At 38.8% G+C, this 26,848-nt stretch overlaps 1 protein-coding gene across 1 annotated transcript in view; it reads left to right on the top strand.

The window, feature by feature from the left end:
* Positions 1-26,848, top strand: part of CRACR2A (calcium release activated channel regulator 2A) — a 72,240-nt gene that overhangs the window by 38,594 nt on the left and 6,798 nt on the right. Inside the window, exons 12-19 of the mRNA XM_050333543.1 lie at positions 980-1,304; positions 6,099-6,231; positions 8,078-8,159; positions 9,120-9,234; positions 10,888-10,989; positions 15,566-15,642; positions 16,543-16,728; positions 22,963-23,063. Coding sequence (XP_050189500.1) covers positions 980-1,304; positions 6,099-6,231; positions 8,078-8,159; positions 9,120-9,234; positions 10,888-10,989; positions 15,566-15,642; positions 16,543-16,633 — 925 coding nt within the window. The 3' untranslated portion in view covers positions 16,634-16,728; positions 22,963-23,063. The remainder of the gene's footprint in view (positions 1-979; positions 1,305-6,098; positions 6,232-8,077; positions 8,160-9,119; positions 9,235-10,887; positions 10,990-15,565; positions 15,643-16,542; positions 16,729-22,962; positions 23,064-26,848) is intronic.

Below are 26,848 nucleotides of genomic sequence, written 5' to 3'. Positions count from 1 at the left end.
TGTCATTGCAGAGAATGGCAGTCCTGTTGTAAAGTATGAGATGTGCAACTTTTAAAAAGAGAATTTAATTCTCAACTGTGTGGTTGTAAACTTGAAATCAGCAGGAACGAGGTGGCCATCTCAGTGAAACACTAGCACTTCCTTTGAGGCCGGAGGAGCTGGAAAGTCTTAGTATTTCACTGTGAAATAGTAGCTAAGACAATGACCCTGCAGGCACAGGGTCATGAACTCTAAGGAAGGAAAGGTTTCTGAGGTACAGTTTAGTATGCTCAGTACTGAGGAGTGGAGCATCATTGGAGAAGCAGCTATGGCACAAAAAATCATGCTAAAATTTAGGTGGGAAGGACCTCTGATGTCTCCAGTGCAATACCTTAAGCAGGTCCAACTCCTTAGCTAGCTAAGATTGCTCCAGGCCTTGTTCATTTGAGTTTGTGAACACCTGGATGGAGGTCCCACAGCCACTTTGAGCACCTGTTCCCTTGCTGCAGCAGTCTCTTGAAGAAATTTTGTTCCCTGTATCTGGTTGGCATTTCTTTTATTGCCACTTGCATCTGTGGTCATTGCACACACTTGAGAAGACTCTTATACATTTTATCTACACTCCTCCTTCTGTTGAATCTCCACTTAGCCTTTTTTAACCCCTATTAAACAAACGCATGTCCCTCCTACCTGCTAAAGAGAAAATTAGGTTACACATAGAAAGAATCTGGATTGGGGGGCTGTTTTATTCCTCCAGAATGGAGATGGGGAATGGCAAATAAGAAAATCACAGTAGAGAAACTTCAGCTACTCCATGAGGTTAGAATTGAGGTTAATCTCATGTCTAATTCTGCTTCAGTAGACATTGGATGGAATCTACTATTCCTGATGTGAGTAGTAAAAAACCATGGGAGATTAAATTCAGTTACACTACAATAAAACAGTAGGAACCCAACTCCAATATGTTTTTGTGGTTTACTTTCTTTTTTTCTCTGTCCAGCCATTCATTTGAAGAAGATGATATTTTCAGTAACTCAAAGAGAAGGAATTCTACTGGACTGAATGGAATTCTCTCTGAAGAGCCAGATGCTGGAGTCACTGGAGGAATGTCTAAAACATCACGTCTCCAAAGAATAATATCAATTGAAGAAGATCACCTACCCCAGCTTCTTGACAGGCTGGTTGATAAGCAGCTGAACAGGTGGACTGAGGAAGATGACAGTACTTCTGAGGTGGAAATGCATAAGAAAAGCACAGAGCAGTCAGTGGAACACTCACCTTCATCTTCTAGAGAGCAACCTGTAGGGAAGGAAACACTGTCAAATGTAAGAGGACAAAGGGAACCTCACCTTGAATATAGTGTGAAGTTCTATGATTTAAGGAGGATGTGAAGGTTCTTGAATGCATTCAGAGGAGGACAACAAAGCTGGTGATAGGGCTAGCATGTACTGTGAGGAGAGACTGAGGACTCTGGGCTTGTCTAGTTTGGAGAAACAGAAGCTGAAGGGCAACCCCTTTGCTCTCTACAGGTCCCTGAGAAGGGGAAGTGGAGAGGGAGATGCTGATCCCTTCTTTCTGGGACCAATGGTAGAACACGTGGGAATGGTTCAAAGCTGCCTCAGGGAAGGCTCAGACTTAATGTTGGGAAACATATCTTTACTGAGAGTGTGATCAGACATTGGAACAGGCTTCCTAGGGAGGTGGTCCATGCTCCAAGCCTGTCAGTGGATAAGAAGAATTTGGATAAGGCCCTTAATAACAGGCTTTAACTTTGAGTCAGCCCTGAAGTGTTTAGGAAACTGGACTAGATGATTGCTGTAGGTCCTATCCAACTGGAACTGTCCTGTTCTTTTCTATTCTACAGGACCTTGGAAAGCATGAAATGGTGTTGAAGGGTAATGTTTTATTCTTAGAGTCTAAAATCATTTAGTTTTCTGTTTTTAAGTTGAAGCATGACAAAATAAGCCAGTGGGAGATGGAAATATACTGCAGCCTGTGTGCATAGACTTATGTCTGAAGGACTGTTTAGGAAAAGTGAAGTTAAGCCTTGTAATAGATGACACAGGAAGATCCACTGAAAGGTAGCAATGGTCTTAAAAAAGAAGCAAGACTTTTTTTGCAGAAATTGTTTGGTTGGGTGGGTAGGTGTTTTTTTTGCTGCAAAGTGGTATTTCTCATATTCTGATACTTTTGAGTCAGTTTTGGTAGCTTTTACATTATCTGAGAAATAATGAGAGAAATATCATTACTTTTTAATTATTTTTTGAAAAGATTTTTAATTAGCGAGTAGAAATCTGATATTTTTTTCAGCTTTAGCTTGTATATGCATGTTAGCAATGAATTCACAATGCGGTAATAATCCTTAAAACAATATGCTGAAAGGAACATTTCTTATGAGTTTAAAGTTCTGCTTGCACTGCTATTGCTTCAGAGCTAGCTGTGCTTGTTTTCTAATTTTAGTATCATTGTTAGGTATTACTCATTTTTAGATTCTTGAAGCACATATTAAAAAGATTAAAGTATAGGAAAAATAGGTTTGCTTGGTCATAATTATATAGTTCTTTTAGAAGAAGCAAACATATCTTAAAAGTTATGGTAGAATTATGCCATGGTTACATAATAACTTCTAAGTGGTACCTTTTAATAAAAAGTCTAGGGTACAGAACAGAGCTTCATCTTTTGAAATTATTTAATTCAGTGCATGCTTTTTGCTTGCTGTATGACTTATTTCGTATTGGATTTTCAAAGTATGGCATCATTGGACTTTAGGACAGCAAAAGTCAGGTACCTCATCCTGTACAGCTAGGACAAATCCTGCCTACTCTGTTTCAGCAGTCATGCCCCTTGACAGCACATCCTCTCAGCTAGGTAGGAACTAGATCTTGTTTCTTATATTCTTTTCCCCGTAAACAGTTGACAGCAAGCAGTCAGGGAGTGGAGAGAAGAAACCATAAAATTTCTCATGCCTGGTTGTTGAAAACATTTTGTTTCAGTTTTTAAAGAAACGTGGTGAGGGTAAACATGAAGTTAGTTTCCAAAGGTTATTTCGAACTGGGAATTATTTGTTTGTTTTCTCTCTGTGAAATGCCAGTGATTTAGCCCAGCCTTTATTTTGTGTTCGGTTTTTTGCTTGTTTGTTTTTTTTTTTTGTTTGTTTTTAAAATTTAGTTTAAAAACCCCCATCAACACAGCAGCATACTCCTTTCTGGTAAGCTCTGTCCATGTGGCACTGAAGGCATGGTGCATGTGCATGGTTCTCTTGGCCTGCCAAGGACTATTCAGTTGATGGCATTTCATTGCTCAGAGCAGTCTCTGTGCTGTGTAAGTGTCTGACTCCTGCCATTTGGTGTGAGTAGTGCATTGTCTCCTTCCATACATGCTGCAGCTGCAGTCAGATGAATTTCTCATACAACTTTGTATTTGTATATACAAATTCTGTGTTTCCTAAATGATGGTTCCTGGGTTCACACTTCTTGAACATGAGATTTAGACATCAAAAGCGATCTTGTTCCATACAGTCCTTGCACACTTATTCCCACTTCTGACAGCATGCCTGAGCTAGAAAAAGCGGTATTCAATTAGTAAGTGTTTTGAGGTCAGCTCTGCATGTAATGCTCAACTGGAGCTGAAGAAAACTTCAGGAAAAGGTAACTCCCTACTTGGTGCATCGTGAGTTATGAGGTGTGAGTCTCAGGGCCACATGTCAACTAGGCTGTCTTCTGTACCCAGTCTTTCTCTCCCCTTACATTTTGCTGCCCAAAAGCTGTGCAGTATAAAAGAGTGTAGGATCTAGAAATACTTGTGCAAAGGGGGCAGAATGATTCCTTGCAATTGTGTACAATGGCTTTGTACTACTTCATTCCGTGATCTCATTGCTTAGTATACAGGACTCGGGCTCCTAGCTGCTGGCATTAAGCCTTCCTATTCACCACATATTCACAGTAGTTCAGCTGCTAATCCTTTATGCCCCACTGCATCTTACAGGTGAGTAGAACCAATGTCTGCACCAGCCAGGTACTGGCCAACAGCTGCCGTTTTATCTGGGAGTTGACAATCAGGTAGAACATTTTTCTGAGTGGCTACACAGATGAAGCTGCAGTTAGCATTAGCAGAAATGTGTTTGGGAAAACACCTGAAGGAAACGTAATGGAAATTAAAGCAAAATTTTCTGTCCAAAACCTCTACCTGAGATTCATTTCCTCTGCCTTCTGTTATTTCAATATGGAATATGAACCACTGAGTTTATGCCTGTCATCTTCCACATTTGTGTTAGACTGCACAAAAGCTAGGTGTGTTACTTGACCTGGCTGCTGTTTAGATAAAGACCGCTCAAAAGACCCATCTAGGGAACACTTTTTCAGACTGCATTGTAAACTAAATTCACATTCTACTGCTATTCCATTTTCCCATCAGCACTTTGTTGAAGCAGACTGTGAAGCAGCTTATTCCTTGGTATAGTGTTCAGATGCAGGTTTATAAACAAATTTGATTATTAAAGTTATTTTCATCAGTGGAGTTGATACATCTCAGTGAAAAATGACTTCTTATGCTGGGAGTTGAGCTGAAGGCCTTTGGAGTCTTTGAGTCTTAGTGCTACTGAGGTGTGTATGACCACTAGGGACAAGGTATTACAGGTCATGTAGTCCATATATTTAGTTATTGTTCTCAGAAGCCCTGTGAAAATGCTGCCAAGCTGATGATTGTATGTTAACTTTTTTTAATTTCCCAGAGCACACAGTCTAATAAGCTGGGAATGTTTTTCAGCAGAATGGAAAATGTGCTTTATATAAATGTACGTGTACTACTAGTAGCCTATAGTTGCACTGGGGTTTGGGGTTTTAATAGAAAAGGAGAATAAGAAACCTCTGTATAATTGTAATGTGCTATTATCCCAGCTCATGAAAGAGATATGTCCTTTTGTCCCCAAAATTTACAGCAGTGAATGATTTTAATTTTTTTTCATACTTAGGAAAACAGCAGCTTGAGGTTTTGTTGCTTGGGGTTTTTTCACCATCAAGTGCAGCACTCTGTTTCTGCTTTCTGTAAGACTTCAGTATATTTGTAGAATACACTTCCAAGTCCAGACTTCAATGTCTTATTCAAAGTACTGTTGGGCAGTGAATTCAGTTCTTATGTCTGCAGGAAGGCAGCAGTCTTGAGAGTTCTGCACCTCAAATGACTGGCAGAGGGCCTTTCCCTCCCTCCTTTCGCTCCTCACAGCCCCCAGCTCAACATACTTAATGCCAGGACCATCACAATCTTGCTCCCCTTCTGCAGCATTGAAAACAAATGCTCAATCTCCCTTTTTCTTCACCTTTATGTAAAATAGAAGAGACCAGCTAGGGCACCCCCTGCAAACCAGCTGGTGCTACAGTGTTCTTCCCTAAGCAACTCCTGATCTACATACAAAGCAATAATGACCTACTTGACAGAGGATATAAATATTCTCTCCAGCATCCACTTCGCTTAGCCTGCAGTAAACAGGACTTGGATAAGCAGAACAAATCGTTGTTCCTTCTGCTTAAAAAATGAAATGACAGAAACATAGCTGAATGTTTACAGCCTGATTAACTGGTCTAATTCCCTCTATCTCTCTCTTTCCCCCCTGCTTCTGCCTGTAATGTTGAACGGATGTAGAAATGCTGTAATTGTATGGAAGCTCTTGGCTCCATGGTAGTAGCAGAGAGAAGAGTCTGGTGGCATAAGCCAAGAAATTATGACTTTGCTTCTGTTATGTAGATGAAGATGTGCTGCTTCCTCTGTGTCATTGGTATAGGGTGAGCAGAGCTGTGTGAAGCTTTATAAATTTTGATTTGTGGCCATGAACATAAACTGTTTTATTTAGGCAGTTTCATTCATTTTTCAACACAGTGTCATGCAAAGGTTCATATTCGGTATACTTCCAGAGCTCAGTGCAAATCACTGCACTTCAAATAATCTGGAATGATGCATAGCAAACATCTGAAATGCTGAGTTATTTTAAGAAACAGAATATTGCTTCATGAGTAATGAAGAACATGAGAGGATTTAAACTATTCTTTTTCTCATCTCAGCCTCAAACTGGAGAGGCAACAAGATTTATAGAACAGTTTGAGACTAATTTTTGCTCTTACTTGAAGGAGGAGAGAATAAACTCTGTCCCAGAGCACTTATTCAAGATTATTTTTGTGGGCAATTCGAGTGTGGGAAAGACTTCATTCTTAAGAAGATTTTGTGAAGATCGTTTTTTCCCAGGCACAGCTGCTACTGTAGGTAAGTTTAAGAAACATGATTCCTATTATTGTTTTTGTTCCAATAGTACTTAGCGGCCTCTACTGAGGTAGGCCCTGTGTTATAAAACAGAAGCATACAGCTGTTGTATAAGTAGGACATGCAAAGTGAGTTCTCCTAAACTGGGAAGCAGATAATTGATGGAGATGTGAAATCCTGGCAGCACTGAAATAAATCAGAAAAATCCTACTGATTGCAGTGAAGCTGGAATTTCCTTTTAGATCTGACTATTCTGAAATGGATATCCTGTCCTCCTGCTGCTTTGGAAGAGAGCAGGTCTCCTGGGTGTTCTGCCATATGGAATATGTTGATTACCAAAGAGCATCTCAGATGTTGTATAAGTAGGACATGCAAAGTCCTAGGTGCCTGTGAGGAAGGAGTTGTTTTCTTCCCTCCCATCCTCTCCAAATTAATCCAGTCAGAAAGAAGAGCCTAGGCACCAATTAACCTGACCTTTGATGCCTACTTCAAGGTGAGCTTAGTAATTTCCTAGACTTCTAGGTTTTCATTGACTACATCTTTGTTAACTGGAATGGGAGCTTAGACACCCATATGCAATTGTCTATTCATACATCCTATAGACCTGTATGCTGTGTCCTATTCATGATGTTCTGTATGTGGCCAATACACCTGTCTGTAATCTGAGGGTTTACACAGCGTGTGCAAGTTTTCCAAAAGAAAAGGAGTGAGTCTGACCTTTTTCATCTTTTGGCTGGACATCCAGGGTTCTTGCAAAGAAAGTGGCAAGAAAGTATTTGTCATAGCTTTGATTTTTAAGGTTCACATCAATGAGTTTCATAGGTGTGGACTATGGCTGGCAAGATACAGACAGTTGAAAAGTCAAGTGAACAATCTGGAGAAGAGTGTTCTCATTGAATTTCTATAGAACAGTTCAGATTTCTTCCCTTGAGACATAAGCAATGGATATGTCTTCCATGCAGATTTTGTAATTGTCTGTTGAACGAATGCAGACGTAGATGCTTTTTCATTACTGTCAGTGGCAAAAATCGCACTGATGTGGAAAATGGCCCAAAGAAATGGTTGATGCCCAACTGAGATCCCTTCCAACCTGAATTATTCAATGATTTTGTGGTTTTGTGATACACTACACTGTGATACAAGAAAATGCAGATTGTCATTAGGAGGAGGCAGTGATTGATTGACATTTAAGACTCTAATTATTGTTATAAATATCCAGAAGATACTTACTTACATCTTCAGAGGTTAGGGAAACTGGGAGAGGATTCATTTAAAAGTTTAGAGAAATTAATTTTTATCTCACTTCCGTTTATCCCCTTAATTAGGGGGCTAATGTAACTGTACTGAGCTCATCTTCTGTATTCTGACCAGGGTAGGTAGGAGGTTCTCCAAGTATTCCATCCATTTATCTTCAGCATTTCTCTTAGGTTCCATTGTCCCCTGTGCTGTGCCTTGTGTTTTTCCACTAATTGTAGAAGGTGCTTATGTGGTTAGCTCTGACTAAACTAACAAATTTCATACAACTGAAGTTATACAGCATGAATTCCAGGCTAAATGGCTTGGACTGCTGTGGACTGTCAAATGGACCCTTGACTCATGTTCCCTGATTTGGAAATTGACTTACCTTACAGCTTTTACAAAATTGAACTATGCTATTGACGTTCATTATTTTATTACCGAAGAACTTTGGGCAAATAAAAGCTCTCGTTGTCCTCTGATAGTTGGAGACTATAGACATAATTCTTAATGTAATATCTATCTTGTAACCTTTCTGGAGTTTTTGCTATTTGCTGGATCCAGTTTTCAAACAGCATATAAAGAGAGAACTTACCTTGCATTTCTGTTGTAGGTGTGGATTACAGTGTGAAAACTGTCACAGTAGATAATACCCAAGTAGTGCTGCAGCTCTGGGACACTGCTGGCCAGGAACGGTGAGAACACTAGTAGTCAGCTAAGCTGTGTAGCTATTCCTTCACTCCCCCATTCAGTGGGATGGAGGAGAGAATTGGAGGGGTGAAAGTGACAAAACTCCTTGTTTGAAATACAGACTGCATGATGGAATTAACTCTATCCCAATCAAAACCGGTATACATTTGGAGGTTTTGCGTCCTTGAATCATCTGTTTGAAGATTAGTAAGCACGGACCTAATCCTGCTTCTCAGGAGAGGAACAAATTCCTAATAGAACCAGTTTAAATCCTTCCCTTGCGTCAATAGTGTGCTGATTTGCTGCAAAGTCCATTGAGAAACTGCCAATCTGTAAAAGAGATTCTTGTTTGAACTCTTAAAAGTTTAACACCGCACAGTTTCTTTAGGAGGAAAGACTGATTTTAAAATGAACCTAGATATTATTTATATGGCAGAAAATTTCTTAGCAGGTAACAAAGAGGGTTTTTTATCAAAACAATCCCGTTGTAGCCGAAGAACTCTAAATTTCTTTAAGTTTTCAATGTATTTTTTTTCCCCATCTCCTCACCTGTTCTGTAGTTTTCTGTTACTAAAGAGCATTTAGTGAAGGGGAAATTTCTCCTCCGATCTTAAAATAAAGAGTGTGGGAGAAGGTGAGATATGCAGCTGGTTATCCAGCTTAACCCAGAATCAATTAAAGAAGGCAGGAAGAACTTCTCCAAACAGTTTCTTTTAATTTTTTTTTTTGTCTGCAGTGAAAATCAGTATTACAGCTTCTCTCTTGTCTAGTTTATGGAATTTTAGAATGCATAGGTGAACCACATTAACAGGGCTTTAACCCTTACTAAGGTGATGATCAGAAGAAACTCTATGGCAGCATATTCCTTTGGGAGATGGAGGGGAGGGGGAGGAATTACTATAAATTTTTCTGTATCAGACTACTGCTTCTGTTGAAGAGAGCTATAAACACATTCTTACTTGTAGGTACCGAAGTATTACCAAGCAGTTTTTCAGAAAAGCTGATGGTGTCATTGTGATGTACGATATAACAGCAAAAGACACATTCACAGCTGTGAGGCAGTGGCTGATAAGCATTGAGGTAACGTGACATAACTTTAAATCTAAACTCTAGTGTCATTATTCTCTGCCTTCTTCTGAACAAGGGCTGTTAGCAGGGCAAATCACAGAAAGCAGCATGTTTCTTGTGTTGCCACAAGTACATTTCTTCTAGTGAGTTTGGTCTGCACAGTTACCATTAAAGGTGTTTTTAATCTCTGTGAAAAAAACCCCATAGTTCCAGGCTTTTAAGGACTTCAGATATGGGCGTGGGGAAATCTCAGCGTGGAGCCCTCTGATTTCTCATAAAGGTAATTTATCTCATGACTCCCATGGGATCACTGCTAGTGTGAGAGGCGCTTTGATCAGTGATGGTGATCTGATGATCACTGATCATCACTAGCAGTTTGACAACCAAGTCAAACCATGTAGCTCATGGGAAATTGACCATATTGTGAACATAAGCCGTAAACTTAAAAATACGGTTTGAAGTGCTACAAGGTACTACATTAGTGCTATAAAACTATCTCATGATAGACAGTTCAGTTTCCTGGAAATCATTCTTTCAACCACATGAAAATAAAATCCTAGACCATCCACTGAGTAACTTCAGTAAACTAAAAATTAAAATGTGCTAAGTGTGTAAGCAGCTGAATTTGCTGGTGGTCAGAACAAAAAACCAAAACTCAGGCTGCTGCCATAAAGGGCTGAGTCATAGCGTGAACAAAGTGTGACTTCCTGTTTGTTCACTGAAAAAGTAAGGGACAAATTGATATGTAAAGATCATTTAGCCTAATTTTATTGGCCATGCGCTCTAATATAATACTCTGTTTTCCATAAAGACCAAGAAGTGGCTTTGTGAGTTCAAATTAGGACTCAGTCATTCAAATGTTTCCAAACAGGCATAGTTATGCCACATGAGTAGTCTTACTTAAGTAATGTTAGCATGCATTTGACAAAAGCAGGCCCTTATTAAATATATGATCTTAATAAATCAGTGACTTTTAATTCAACATGGTAAAAGCTAGGAGAGCTTTTTAGATTTTGATTCAGAAAGATTGAATATTGTGGTTAAAACCTTTTTCCAAGCTGTAACAGTTCACTCTTCTTTACTGACTAATTTTGTTTGCTGCAAACTGTTGCTAAGTTGGACATACGGCCAAGTCCATTTACTGCTGTAGCATTCAACCCACTTTATGAAGGCACTGACTGTGATAATTATAACCCTTTTCAGAATGAATTTTGATTTCTGTCTATTCTCTGTATTTTTGGGGGCCTATTCTGTGTATTTCTCCACTGTTTCATGTAATTCATTTGGCATAATTGTACCCAGGTGTTGTCATTATTTTTCTTGGCCATGTAATTAGAAAAGCAATGGCAATAAACACACAATGTCTGAGCCTGTGTAGTATGGTGGTTTTCTCTCTCCCATTTTAATATAGTCTAATGAGCTTCTGTGCTGTTATTAAAAAAATGCCAAGCTAGTGTAATCTTAGCATTCTGTCTTTTTCATGTCTTTTATCCAACTTTAACTCCTGACGTGTTTGCAAGTAAAGTGCCACATACCTGGCTCATGTGTTAAATGGCTTGTCATAGTGTGACATTTGTTAGCTCTTATCCTCTTGATCTGTGGTTTGTTTTTTTTTTTTTTAAATACAAGGCCTCACTCAGCTGATATTTGTTCTTTATTCTGCAGGAGGCAACAGGGGAGAACGTGCCTGTCCTTTTGTTGGGTAATAAAACTGATAATGAAAAGGAACGTGAGGTCCCTATGGGAATGGGAGAGCATCTTGCTAAGGTAAGGTTCCCTTACAAAGCTTGAAGGTGAAGATTTTGAAATGGAGTCTCAGTGTGTCTAAATTCATAGAAACACAGATTAATTTTGATCAGATGAGTATTTTTAAGGATTAGGAACCCCATCACACTCATCAGTTCAGCACTCAGTGATGTAAGTGCTGATAATTATAGTAGTTATAACACTGTCTAGATTAAAAGAAAACATCCCAAAACCAAACCAACCAACAGAACAACAACAACAACAAAAAAAAACAACACAAAAAACACCCCAAAAAGTGAGTAGAGAAAAAAGTAATCTAAGAGTTTGCTCTCGTTGTATCTCTTCTGTCTCTCTTCTCTTTTTCTCCCTCTTTTTTTTCTCCCTTTTCTTTGTGGATGGATTCTTAAAAGAGAGATAATTTGGGGACCTTTTCTCCCTCCTACCTCCTGTAAAACCACAGAAGACCATCTGTTACTCCTGTGGTAGGAGTAGAAAACATGTTTACTTTTAGTAACTTTCCATCAAAGAGATAAAATGAGTTAGCATTCTGCATCTATCACAGCACTGGTTATCCATGGGCATAATTTAAGCATTAAAGGGACTGCAAATACTGGAGACTTGTTTATACTCCTGTTTGCCATGCCTATCAAATTTTCTTTTGAATCTTTCTATGCAGTGTGTATAGTTTGAACATCAATGCCTGCAGAATATTCATTTATTTAATAATAAGTCATTTCAATATTCCTGAAAAATTAACTGAATATACCTAAATTACACAATGTGCTGGATTTCACATATTTATGTGTTTCTCCTTTGAAAACAGATTTACAGCTCTGCTTGCTAGTAACCAAAAAGAGTGTTTTTGAAAATTGAAATGCAGCTGAATTTTTCTTGCAGGATAGATTGCTGCAAGGCACCTCTCTATAACTGAAAGAATTAGGGCCAGATCTCTTTTTATCTTAATCTGGTTATTCATACAGCCTTTTGAAATTGTACCTCCATGTTCAGGTTTGTATCCATTATTTTGGTTTTATAGGAGAGCAATATCAATCTGGAACTTTATCCCTCAAAGGTTCTCCCTATAGAAAATCAGCTTTATTTTCTTGTATGCATGGAAATGCTAATAGCTTTGAGACCTTGGAGGCTAGGAGGGACTCCAGGGTTTAACATTGAATCCTGCGAAAAAACAAGTGACACATAAATGCTAAATGGACAGCGAGTAGGTGTCTTACGTGTCATCTCACTCTCTAAAAAAATTGTACTAGTTAAAACAAAGATGAATCATTCTAGTATATAGAATTCACAGCCCACCAGGCTATTAATTCTAACATGTCATGCAAAAAAATAAAATGTTTTGCATAAGTAAAACAAAGAAAGTTGTCAAATAAGATGGTTATAATCAAATGAATGGATCTGAATGACTCATTTGTGTGAATGTGCTGCCTGAGGTAGTTAAGGAATGATTAATGACAATGGATTAGTTGAAAAGCAGCATAGATATAATTAAATTATAATAATTTGCCTGCTGAGCTAATAATAACCATGAGTTTTAATGAAATATTAATTCTTGCTAAATGACCATGTAATTCTTATGAAACCACATACCACTGTCTCTGTTAGTGAACGCAACTGAGCTACCTATTTTGTGAATAATCACTTACAGTGAATTACTCACAAATGATCCAAAATACACAGGACTGGATGATGAGAAGATACAAATAAAACCATATTTGGTGAAAACAAGCTGTTCTTGTGCAGACAAAGAATCAGATTAGCCTGTTGACCCTGAAGTCCGACAGTTTTAAGGACTGTTTCAGTGTCTCATGGGATAGATTTGGTTTGACCTAGCTTTTTCTGTAGTCAGAAAGAAACGTGTACTTTCAGAGTCCATTCCAGCCCAGCTGTGTTAACCCTTGTTTTGCTTCTTCTCTTCCAACACCTTGTAAGTCAGTGTACTACAAATTCACGTAACTCCTTTGCAAGGCAGGCAGCTCAGTTCATTGTTAAAAGGAAGAATGGCAGCCTGAAGAGAGTCCTTGTCATTTGAGAAGTCTGGTAGTTGCAGTTTGTGTTCCACCTTGTGAAAGGGAAATGGAATGACCATAGGGATTGTGGAAGTCCATTTGACTTTTTTAGACAAGGATCCAGAAAGAAAACTCCATTTAACAAATTTCTGTTTAGCTTAGCTTGATCTGGTGTGATCAGGAGATCATATAAGCACAACAACACATAGAGTATCCAGACATCTTGTGAGCATCCAGGAACAGCTAATGTTCTATTTGAATGGATTAGTGTAGCCACTGACAATTATTAAAATAAAATGCTTTATGATAAAGGTGCGGCTCAGGCATGCTCATACTCAGAATGATTTTATTTTGGCCCTGCACATATTTCCTGACAGATCTTAAATGGGTCAATAAATCCTTCTCTGTCACTCTTCCTCGGCTATAAAATAAGATAGTAATGCCTTTGTCTACCTTGACTGCAGACTATATATGCTTCATGGGATAAGGACTGTTTCTGTGTGTTCATACAGTGTCTCCTTTGTCAACCTGTCAGTGGCATTGTTACATAAATAATGCTAATGAGGGAGCTATTCTCAGAGTGATGCTACTTTACAGGACAGAAATCACCCAGCTCCCCTTGGTAATAATTAATTTTCCTCACTGTTCTTTAGATGTCTGCTGATTTGTAGGTAAGTTTTTAAAATAGAGTAATTGGCAGTGGTTTCCAAGGTTCAATAGCTAATTCTTGGATGGAGATGGATGGCGTTCCCTGGCTTATTCATTATATGTGTCCTGCCTTCTGCTACTTTGTGCTCCTTGTGTATGCTATCAGTTAAAGTTTCCTCTTTGAATCAAAGGAATGACACTTTGCATTTCCAGACTGTCTCCCCTTTCAGAGAAAACCTTTTGCCAGACAGACAGAATTAAGCCATTATTATCAATTGAGTTTAAATTACTCTCTTTCCACCCATGCAGTTTGTTGAAAAATCCATTCAGATTCATACCAGTGTAAATGATGTCATCACTGGGACTTCTCCTCTAGTGACATTCTGTTGTATGTGGGGAAGATGTCAGAGGAGTATCATCACTCTCTGCTTGACTGACATAAAGTAGCTGGAAGCTGACCACTGTGAGTTTTCTGTTAGAGTCCTGACCAGCTCAGAAGAAAGAAGAGAGTGTAAATTTTATTTCAAACTTCTGTTTGCATAGCTAGCAAGAAATTTGACCCAGTCAAATTTTATCTTAAACCTTTCCTAAGAAAAGCAAGAGAATCATAGGATTACGTAATTGTAAATGTTATACAGAACACTGGTTTAAAAAAAAATAAAATAGCTATCCAACACTAACATTGCCTGATTTCTTCCTTCTCTGCTCTTCTGTGCTTATCTGGCCATCCAGAAATTCCTGCAAGTGGTTCAATCCTGTTTTTTACTAGAACAATGTAACCATTAACAACATATTCAAAACTAACATGTTAACACTGAAGGCCTTTGTTAATGATGCTAAAATAAACTACCATATTTATGACAATTCTTTCCTCCACTTCTTGTCTCTGGAATTTTGTGAAGACAACAAAAATTTACAAAAGTTGTGTGAGATTTGAAGCATGTTGTATGTATGTAAAAAAGCCTAAACTACAACTGGAATACCTGGTCATTTTAATGGGAACCTTTGAAACTGAATTGTAAGTGTCTTATGAAGAGTTGTTAAATAAGTACTAATGCAGTAGCCACAGTTTATAACAAACAAATGAAAATTTGCAGATGTGATTGTTATTTCCTAAAGTACTGACTTATTTATTTGAATTTTAAGCTAGTGCCATAAATAGCAATAAGACACATAGAAAAGTGGAAAGTGAATAGAACCTTGAAATCTGGATGGGTAAAAGGACATATTCTAATACCACAGAGGCAGTGTAGATGAGCTGTAATGTTGTATGTTGTAAAGTTAGACAGATGTCCATTTTGGAGGATTATCTGTCATTCCCTTTCAAACTTCTTTGCAGTCGCCACTGTCAAGTCATGCTTTTGTGCAGACAATCTCTTGCATTTGCATTTATGGTGATAAGACTTCAGCTGAAGTGATGAGAATCTCTCCAAGACTTGATCATTTATTTACTGTTCTTAATTGCAAAGCTCCCAGGAGGTACAAAACCAAAGGTGCAGGCTGACTGCAAGAGAAGGTGCAGTAAAAAGTCACATGTACAAAAAGATGAAACAAAAGTTACTGGAATGCTTTTCACCTGCTTTGTCCAGCACTCAGTGATGTACTAGTTGCCTGAGTGTCACCAGGAAAGTTCACAAGACTTCAGTACCTTACAAGGCATGTTTGTATTTCAGCTCTTACAGCCAAAGCTACTGTATAGAACAAATATCTGCTAAGAGACTCATATGGTTGTTGTTTGTGACCAGTGCTTGGATTTCTTTTGTTGCTCTTTACTGTTAGTTCTAGAATTAAATCATAATTTTTCCTAAGACGATCTATTTCTGTTTCTTTATTTGCATATTTCAGCTTATCTGCATTGCTTTTTTAAAAACTGGAGTGAGATATTGTGCAAAAATAATTGAAATGGTCTTTTTGTTTGATTGTAGGATTACAATTTAATTTTCTATGAATGCAGTGCGTGTTCTGGGTACAATGTGGAAAAGTCTGTGCTTCACTTAGCTAGGTAAGAAAAACACAGTCTGTAAGTTCATGTGCCTGACTGCCCTGCCGTTGATGACAGAGTGAATTCTCTTGGTTAAATCAGTTCTGTAGGAACTTAGAGAGATGAAATATTTGTTCCTTTTAAACTGGTCTGTAGCCTGACCCTATTGCTCTGACTCTTTATGCTCAGGTGCATAAAGACTCCTATGTTAAGCTAGGGAAGCTCTGTATAGATCCAGAAACACATGAATTGTTGCTAGGAAAGCCGAGGGCCTAGGATGTTGTGATAGGTCTTGCAAGAATGTCTTGAAGGTTTGGAGAAATAAACTTGAAAATGAATGCTGCTGACTCCTTGCAGCAGGACATTGGATATGCTTCTTCCCTCTGCTCATTACAGCTGAAGTTCTGCTGTCTGCCCAGGGGCTGGGAGACAGGGAGAAATGGATTTTTGAAGTTATATAAAGGCTAGAGGTAAAAATACAGGAAAATATGTCCCCTCTGAACTACTTACAGAAAAGAAGACAATGGTAATGAGTTGGCAGATCTTTAATATTGTTGCTGAAATGAGTGAAATTTTGTGAAAATGTCAGGTAATTGATAAGTGTCTAGGTAGCTGGATATGGTTTTGTTTTGTTCTGGCCTCAGAAATAACAAATAGAAGTCACTGTTTTGAGTCTCCATAATATACAATAAATGCTAACAATCAGCACTAACTAAATTTTTCTAACTAAGTGAATGAAGGCAGTTTTGTGATGGAACCACCATAATTGTACTTTTCTGTTTGTTTGTTTGTTAGTTTGCAATGTTCTATCATTTTCTGTTATTCTCTGGACAATTTTATAGGCTTGGGAAAATGCTTTTTGTTTGGTCTCTTATGGGTATTATTGGCTTTTTTCTCTAAAGCATTGTTTCTTTCCCCCAGGTTTTTAAAAGAACATGAAGATAAAGTGAAAGAGAAAACCATTGAACTTCAATCTGATACGAATAAAAAGTCTTGCTGTATCAGGCAATAAAATGCTGGGGCGTGTCATACGCTTATACGACACTACATAGCACTGTCAGATTTGCTTTTATCTTCCAAATACTCTGCTGTGTTCTGAGTGTAGGTGTAAGTGAAACTTAAAATCTTTGTGTGCTCTGATCTCCACTTTTATAAACAATATCTTTAGTTAATTGACAATGTATTTGGGGCAATAACAGTCTTTTAATTCTGTTTGATGCCTAACACCACTGAATCCTGCTTTATTATCAGGCTTGTGGAAGCTGCCACTTTCTTAATAATTAGAAATAATTTTATAGGAAGAAAACTACTTGGAATGTGAAGTAAATTCTTACTGGTGTTAATGACCTGTCTTCTGAATACTGCTTATTTCAGAGCTCTTTAGATCCTGATTTTGTGCTAACCTTTGTTACAGTTTTTTAAAAATTACTATAGGTGTAGTTGTGGGTAGTACTAAGTATGTTCGGCTGACTGAACAGCTCCTTGTCTCCAAAAGTCTGTCACAGAAAGTTTCATGCCAGATGTTGGAGGTAGAATTTTCAGAAATGGCAGATCTTACTTTGAGGAAGACTTAGAGAAACTTGCCAGCGTTTAAGGAGTGAAAAATCTCACCAAAATCCAGTGAGATATTGCTCTCTTTAGCAAAGTTAAGAAAAAATTCCTCTTCATGTACTTAAACATGTGACTGATTTTTCAAAAGCATCTGCTGCACAGTGTTCCCCCAGGGCCTGATCTCACTGAGATACAGTGTTTGAAGAATCAAACCCGCAGGGACATGTTTTAGAAAATCAGATCATAAGAAACGCAAATGTCATAATTAATTTTGAAAACCTTTGTAGAATATATATGAAAAAAAGAAATTTAAGAGTGGGTCACCCTTCCAGCATATGATCAACAATTATTCCTGTTGGTGTATGTCTTCACTGCATCGAGCTATTGTGGTAAGCATTCAAGAAAAATTATCCATGATGGTGAGGTTATTTGGAAACTAGAACTCATGGCATAATTTCTTGCATTAAAATATCAAGCAAAACTGTAGATTTCATTATGTGAGACTGTTAGAGACATTGTTTTTAATTCCTTTTCTAAATGTTTTTTAAAAATTATTTTTCATTGGAATAATGAATCAGTTTGAAACTAAAGATGAATGTTAAGCACTAGCTCAGAAAGTAACTTATTTTTGGATAAAAACTTTGTTGGTAATTAATTGTGCTCTTGCGATTTCAGTCTGATCAAAGATATGTATCTAGGTGCAAGAAGTACACAATAGAGGTTTGCAGACTTTCCCCCACAGCAATTTCTATATCCATACCAGCACTCAAATACCCTTTCCTATGAGTTGGGATCCAAACATGAGCCCTTCCCTATGAGGTAAAATAAGCAGGGTTTTAATTTTACTACTGTCAGTAATGATGGATGAACCAAGTAGCCCAGGATAAGCTGATGCTTAGGAGTTTTACCCTTGTTGATTCTTGAGAATCTGCTCATCCAAATAAAAAAAACCCCTTGGTTTCAGTGAGAGGCCTAAGAAGCTGTAAACCACAAAAGGACCAAAATTAAACATCCATTACTGAAAATCAGTAGGCTTTCTGTTCACTTCCCAGGATTGCTTCTTGAAACCATTACTGCTTGTGGAAAGATGAGTCATGTTATCGAGTGTTGCATATTATCCATCATGGAAATCTTCTCAGAATTGAACCATCTGTGTTCAGTCCTGGCTGAAGCTGAACTAGTGCAGCCCCTTAATTTAAACATCAACAAAACCAACTCTTTATCCCAATTTCAATTAGGGAGGAAGTGTCATCAGTTTAAATATTGGCTGTGCTAATTGGCTTTGAATGATCTGTTCCCCTGCAGTAGGGTATTTTCTACCTCATCAACATCAGAATGGCAGTATTTCCTCCAACCTCTGTCAGCCTCAGGAAGACAGTTTGAAGGCTTAATTTCAACTTTACTACTCATGACTCTAGCCCCACAAGCCCCCAAATTCAGATCCTTAATTTTTTATTCCCTTGAAGTTCATATCAATTTTGAAGGACAGTGACAGGTGAGGTGGATTTTCTTTATGTGACTTCTACAGGATCATTTTTATTTGGTCTTTTAGTGTGCATTGAGACTCTGCTAACAGGGTATACACAACTTGAGGACAAACAATGCTAAGGAGCAGCTGAATCCTGTGATGACAGGGATTTCTTCTACTAGAGACAAATTTGGTGCAGTCTAAGACCCAGGCAGTATCTTCTGTTTCAGACTGATAGCTGTGGCTGATGATGTTCCTTTTTGCAAAACCAAAGCCAAAACTCAAGCAGAATACGTATTGCAGAGGTGCAGATACACACACAACACTAACATCATCAACCACACAGACAACACAGAGATTGATGTCTTCACTGCTTGTCACTCAACATATACACAAACATCATTCCCATAAATAGGAGCACAGCCTAATCCTTCTCTTCTATTCCAACAGATCAAGATTGAAGTTTGCTAATGAAAATATAGATGTACACAAATCCTGTGACTTGCAGTGCTCTCTCCCTCTCACTCTGCCCTCACCCTCTCCCCAGAATCATGCAGAAATCTGGTAGAAATAAGGTTTAGAAATAACTGGTCCCTTTTACTCTACCTTTTCTTGATTTTTTCCCATGCTTCCACCATCCACCCTGACCTCTCCCTTTCTTTGCCCTTCGTATCTCAAAGAAACAACTTGTCCCCTATTGCCTTTTCCCTGTTAGTCTCAGGTTTTCTACATCTGTACCCACATACATATTTCTTCTACCATTTCCTAAGTTACCTCAGCTTTACAAGCTATTGGTATAGTTACTTAGGTGCTTCTGGCCTTGCAAGTTTCCACTTCCAAAAGAGTCCCTACTGTTCCATTCCAATTACATGTGAAGTTACTGCGTAACTCCCCCTTCTCTACCTGTCAAGTCCAGCCATTGCTCACAATGCTGTCTGTAACTGTGACCAGCGTCTCGCTCTGTTATTTGCAGTGTTCAGAGTTGCTTGTGTCATGCCCAGAGTTTTTCATGGTCTGTTTGATTAGCTAAACCTCAGGCTAGGGCCTAGTCACCTGTTAGCACACCTGAATAAACAGAACTTATGGATTGAATAATGCTTACAGAATACAGGTATGAATAACATGTGAAAGGACTCTGGTTTTGGACAGATTCTACTGTCCAGGTGGTCATCAGACCGGTGTGGGAATTGTCAGCTTTCCATTGTCCTTGATGCCATCTGATCTCTGTTGCTGGATTGCTGTCTTCTGACTCTTCACCAGGGTTTCATACTTCCTGTCAGTATTTTTCTCAGATCTTCAGAAATTTAATACTGGTTTATTAGCAGTTAAACTTTCTTTCTTCCCTTTTCCCTTTTCCTCCCTCTCCCTCTCGCTCTCCTTCTCTCTTTTTGAATTACCTTTAGCTTGCTTACAGTCTCCCCATCCACCTTTTCACAAAAGCATTTGGAATGAAGATAAACCAAGATCATGATGCAACTGTGCATCGTGGCCTCTGGGTCATGGAGTCTTCCATGAAAAAATTCATGGGTGGTGTAAGATCAGTGACAGTAGTGTATTCTTTTAGGGATGTATAAGGTCTTGAAAATTTCCATTACTAGAATGAAAAGTACACACAATAGAGAACGAGAAATTCTGCTGAAAAGTAGCTCCTTATGCTCATCAGGCTTCATCTTCTCAAGTTCACTGATGTAACTCCTTGACTCAGGAATGTTTCTTCTGATGGCACCCTGTGTACAGTAAATCAGCTCACAGGCAGCATGCACCTACGTAAACTCTTAGAGAAGATGATGACTTGGTAGGAGAAAGTGGGAGGAATTAATCTCAGCCTGGTCAAGTACCCAATACTAACAGATCTTTGGGTATCATCATGCACACTACAGAGTGTATTTGCATGGATATACAGTGCTCCCTTTGGAATGGGGAGATCATGACTTACTGTGCGCCAGTCAAAAGTGATTCCAGCCTGCCCAGATGCGAGCCGAGCAACAGTGGAAAAAAATCATTGCACGCCATAGACTTACTGAGAGAAGTGTAAAGCACCTCCTCCCATGACATATTTTTGGAGTAATCTGCTTAAGGTGGGAACTGTTCCACACACAAGGAATGTGTGAGGAACAGACCACGCTGAAGAAAGTTTGCCTCTGAAAGAACTGCAGTCAGTGGTCACTCCCCGTGCTGGAGCAGGGACAAATGAAGAACAGGACAACTGGAATCCCTATGCCCAGGACAACTGGAAGCGTTGGGCACTGAATGGCAGAAACCATATCACTTGGTTTGGCGCAAGTGTTACACACGTTGCCTGTTGGCTCACTGGTGAATTCTAACAGAGTGTAATAATAATAATGGCCAGTCTTCGCGAGTGAAGATCTGGGGAAGGTCTTTACACCTTCCAGCCTGCGCATTGGATTTTTTAGGTGAGACACAGTGTGCGCGGAACTGAGCCCACCCTTTAATCCTAAGGTTCATCTGCTGGGGCCAAGCAAGCTTGGACGGTGGCAGCGAGGTCCTTAGGACGTAGATGGGTTGCCTTTAAGGCTAACGAGCTCCATCTGCCCAGGAGTGGCCCTGACCGGGAATCGAACCCGGGTCTCGGTGGTGACAGCGCCGCACCCTTAACCACTAGACCACCAGGGGCTCCTAACAGAGTGTACCTCACTGTGGAAATAAAGGAAACTGAAATTTGGGAGCAGAGCAGAGGAAAAAATGTACATGAATATTTTTGTCGAATGGTCTGCATTCTTTTTTTTCCCCAGAACCTGAATCATCGATAAAATATTTGTGTTGCTTCATTGTAAATTAACTCAAGTAAAATTTCCCAACTTGAGACCGTTTTTGTTTGAAACATCCGTATATTGGCAGAATTTCTCACCATGTGAGATTGTTTTGGAATAAATCCACTTCATCATCTGCACAAGTGGAAGCTTGTTTTAGAAAGCAGAAAGATGCTCATAAAGCTAATCAGTAGCAACTTCCTGAATTCATCCACAGCTGTTGAAATAATGGGTCTTCTTGATTATTGAAATTACAGGAATTGCAATAGCATTCTCATACACTCCTGAAAAAAAGAAAGATGGACACTTTGACCTGTTTACACCTCAAACAACTAAAGTTCTTTTAATATAAAACTAGTAAAAGACAACTGATTATTATATGATGAAAATAGGCTTTCAAGGGAAAAAAATCTGTAGGTTAAATTAAGAGGGCAGGTATAAAAGTTCTTTCCTATTACTAATCTGAGATACTGTATGTAGTGATATTGATTCCTTCCAAATGTACTGGAAGTTAAAGGACGTCTGATTAGTCAGATAAGCATTGCTTCCTTCCTTTCAAACACTGAAGAGGAAAGCGTTTCAAACAAATCCAGCTACACTGCAAAATGGTGTTTAGCTTCTGAAGTCATCAGTCTCCTTCCAGTGCCTTTTCTGCAACATGCTTCTTTGGGGCACAACAATCATTGCAAGTCTTCCTATTCCTAGAAGAATCCAGATTCAGAGGAACTTTCTCACTGGAAATTACTGGTTTTCACTAAAACCAGGAAGTGAGTAGGGAAGCCTGTGGAACAGAGACATTCAGGTAGAATATTATGTGGCTCTGAGTCTTACTCAAGTACTCACATTACTTGAGTTGCTGTTTGTGTGTATGGGAGTAATGAACAGTGAAGACTCTGCTGTGTTGTCTGTGTGGCTGATGACATTATTGTGTTATGTGTGTATCTGCACCTTTGCAATATGTACTCAGCTCAGGTTTTGTCTGGACTTGCACAAAGGAACAGCAGCAGCCAGAACTGTCATACCTGTATGATATACTGTGTTGTGCCTTGTGTTTTATCTTGTGCCATCTTTAGCCTTTGCAGAGCAAATCAAGTATATGAATCATGCATGTTATATTACTGTGTCTGTATAGCTGCCGTTAAAGCTCAGGTGCCGTTTTCAGGGGGTAGAGTACAGGATAGGTTTGTGACCATCCCTGCTAGTCATTACTCCTCCATTTTACCTTTTCCAAGACATTAGAACTCTGTAGTAAATGCTTTTAAGTTACTCCCTTGTCAGAATCTCAAGGGGAGAGGGGGGTGAGAAGACAGAGTTCTCTACTGCATTAGTGAGCTGAACTAGCCCAGCAAAATCTGGCAAATATCAGAGTTAGTGGGAGGATATGGGCGGAAAACACAGCTAGGATCAGAGTTTTGAGAGAAGAAGTCTAGAGGGGTGGGCAGCCCATTTTCAGTATCAACAAGGTGTTTAATTGTCTTATCTCTTTGTAATACCGTCTTTTAAATATGGATAAACGGAACTGGATGTGAACTAATTCACCGTGCTTCTCAGGTGGTTTCGTGGGCCGGTCAGTATTGCTGCAGCCAAACACCAGTTTGCATACTTCTGCTAGGGGCTGAAAAGCCTCCAGACTACCACTGCACAGCTCAGAGGTAAGGCACTCAGCTTGAAAGCTGTGACTGTGAGTGAACTGTTCTGCCCTGTTCTGTTCCTGCATGGCCTCTCCCAGTTCTTACAGGTGCAAATGACTGAGCTACATTGAACTGCACTACTTGACAGTTTTGAACAAGGTCCTTTGAATCTAGCTATTAAGGCTCATCAGTTGTCATAGCAACCCCTGTATTGTATGGATTTATATTATGGAGCTGTAATAAGGCCGTTGCTCATCCCTTTGAAATGAGGCATAAATCACTAATGCAGCTTCTCAGTGACAGTGCTTCTTTAGGTATTATTCTAACAGAGAAACTGATTTGCATTAAATGACATGTCTGTCAGCAGAGAAGGACGAATGATAGGAGTAAAACTTTCTACAGGTATGCTATAGGCATTTTTTTTGTAACCGCCCTGTAAAGTCACCTTCCACACTGAAATCATTGGTGTCATTAGAAGCCCCAGGGGAGATTGTGCAAGGAATTACTAAACTCAGATAAGATGTGCAGTTTCTGCTTTCTACAGAGAAAAATACTGGCTTCTTCAACAAGAAATCAAAGGATGCGTTTATCTTCTATCATGTGGAAAACCATTTGTCTGCTCAGTTTTCTTATAGAAGTTCGTAAATCCCACAATTAGGCAGTTAAAGAAAAGTATTTCAGGTTAAAATGTTAGCTTAATTTAAAAGTACTTTTCCCATTTGCTTTTGCTTTCCATTAGCGGTTCAGAAGGCAAGAAGTCCTTGGCAGTGAATTACATTTGGTAGTTTTACACCTCTCCCCTGCATAAACATGCAAAGAACTTTTTTTGCTAAGATACGATTTATGGAGTTGTAGAGTTTTAAAAGGAAAAAAGGCCCATTAAGTCAATTTGATTTGTGTATTACCAGGCATTCCATTGCAACCAATTAGTCAGAATTAAATCTAAAACATTGTGTTTGGTGAACTTGATGTATCTCTTTTATCTGTATCTAATGTATCTCTTTTCATTTGTCTTGATTTGAAGACATTAAGAACTGACAACCTTAACTATTGAGACAAACTGCTCAGAAAGTTGGTAGTCTTCTTCACTGTTAAAAATGCTGTTATTTTCTCTATGAAATGAGTGGCCTCAGCTTCTGGCTGATATTCTCTTACGAAAGACTAAAGAGCCTTTAATATGTAATGGCAATACCTAAAGACTATAAGTCATCTATTCTTTCTCCCGTTACCAAACTGGATCAAACAGCAGGTTGATTTGATACAGTATCCTCTCTCTAGCAGTGGCCAAAACCAGATGCCTAAAAGAAATATCAATATGGCTGCAATTTATGATATTTTCTTCTATTCTTCTGATTCCCACAGCCTACTTTGCAAGCTCTTCCTGAGGATGAAATTGGTTTTATGTATTAAAATACCCTCCATTGGCTTTTCCTCTAAGACTGGAACGTGTTGAGTCTTATTTTGAACTCATATAAAGCTATCAGTTCTACAGCATCCTTTGCAAGGAGTTCCACAGCTTAATTTTATTCTTCATAGAGAACTACCTGTGTTGTTGGTGTTTTTTTTCAAATAACAAGCCCTACTAGCCCAAATAAAAAATCAGGACATCAAAATTCCATGCAATTACTGTGCCCATTTTACTGCTATGGTATACAGAAGTATCATCAGTAACTTGTTCTTAAGAAATATTGTTGCGCTTATCCATTGTGAGATTGCCTAACCAGTTTTTGCTATAGTCTCCTAGCAATTAAGATTGAACAGACTACTGTAACTAGCCTCTACATACTTTGAGAAGTCAGTACTTTACAGAATACATTCTTCGAGGCTGTATTTTTAACCCACTTTTTTAGTTGCTACAGTCATGTTATATGGTTGGGCCAAGAGGGTCTAAAGAAGAGAGAGGGAGCTTAGCAGTGTGTGTAAATACTTGATGGATATGGGGAATGAAGAGTAGGGAGACAGACTCTTCTCAAGAATGCCCAGTGACAGGAGAAGAGGCTACAGGGAAAAATTGAAACACAAGAAATTCCATTTGAACACAGGAATTAATTTTTTTTAATGTGTTGGTTGTCAAACACCAGAATAGTTTTCTCAGAGAGGTTGTGGAGTTGTCCATCCTTGGAGATACTCAAACCCCAACTATAAATGGTCCTGGAGAACCTGTTCCAGCTTGTCCTACTTCAGCAGTAGGGTTGGATGTTTTCAGGAGATTGATAAATCACAGTGGTACTTTCTGACTTCTAAAATTCTGACTCCTTATAAATGTTCCGAGTTCCATGGGACCGGCAGGATCTCCAGGCTGACTAGATTCATCCTCACTCCCATAGGCATTTGCATGAGTGGACCATAATAAAAAGAATACATGACAAACAGGCAAATAAGAGATGAGGACAGCTTAGTTGAAAAGTTTGATTTAGGTCTGGTTTTGATTTATAAGCAGGTTCCAGAATGGGAATCTTGTATATCACTAAAGTACAAGCTAGAAACATCTCAAGATGAAGGAAAAGAAACAGCATATTGTGCCAGTACTGTTGAAAGAACAAGGATGGGAAGAACATAACACAGTGTCAAATGTTCTGGCAAGCAGAAGTGAATTTTGTATTCGGACCAATGAACATTAGGTTGGAATAGTCCAGGCATTTGCTCAGATTGAGATCAGACATCCTGCTGCTTAACAGAATTCCTACTTAATGGTATCACTTAGCAATAGAATTCAAATTGAAATTTCTCACAGAAGATGTTATGTTTTAATGTCTCTGTGACATTTGTTGGTGGGACGAGTCAGACCAATTTATCTGGTCTTCTGAGTATTTTCTGATTATTTTCTTAGTTACCTCCACATCTTTACTGGTAAAGGATACCTCGACCTTTCGAATTCTGCTGCTTCCATACCCTCAATTCATGGCTCAGAATTTGTTTTCATCATGTGTTTTGTTGTCTATTTGACATACAGATTCTATCCATCACATGCTCCTGCTTCAGCTTGACAGAGCACTTATGTTGCTTGCCTACCTACACTCATCCCATAGAAAGCAAGCAAAATAATGAGCTTTTTTTTCTCTGAGATACTCTGTTGGTGGTGCTAATAGCAATTATTTTTGCTTCAATCAGATCTCATTAGCTAATGACACTGATTTGTCATGCCAATAAATGTGAAAATATGCCACTATGATGATAAAGTACTTCTGCTAACTGATCAGCATTGCAAGTTACTGTTAATGAGTTACACATGCCTTTCAGGGCTGCCATTTCATATTCCTGCATCAAAATGGCAGGGCTTCTATGATTTGTGATTAAATGCTGTTGTGACCTTAATACAGGAGTCCATTTCTGATTCTAGGGCTGTGTTGTACTGGAAATGCTGATGGTTCATGTGAGCAAATGGAAAATGGCCAGGCACAAAACCACAGAGTCAATCTGCAAAAGAGGATGTTCTGTTTTCCACATGAAGATTTAGAGGTCAGCTTAGGCTTGATTTTGCTGATGTGCCTCTAAAAGACCACATTTGGTGATTCAGAGGAATGACCTGGATAGTAGCCCTGTGTGCTCTGTGAGAAGTACGACTGATTTTGTGTTGTAGTTGTCATCTCAAAGCTAACATGGTTTCTTTCTGTTTCACAGTCACACTATAGCTCTCTCCAAGCTTTCTCAAAAAATGCTATATTTATGTTGTTTGCATCATCACTTATCTCCAATGTTTGTTTCCACTGAAAAATGAGAAAAATATCAAACATACTAAGAAAAGGGAAAATTCAGAGAAATTGTATTGGTACCTGCAGAGACTGGTAAGACAGGCAAAGAGAACA

Source organism: Myiozetetes cayanensis, unplaced genomic scaffold (genome assembly GCF_022539395.1).
Source record: "Myiozetetes cayanensis isolate MyiCay16 unplaced genomic scaffold, myiCay2020 scf5-8, whole genome shotgun sequence".
Classification (NCBI taxonomy): Eukaryota; Metazoa; Chordata; class Aves; order Passeriformes; family Tyrannidae; genus Myiozetetes; species Myiozetetes cayanensis.
Note: the sequence above shows the minus strand (reverse complement) of the source record. Positions and strands in the feature narration are given on the sequence as shown.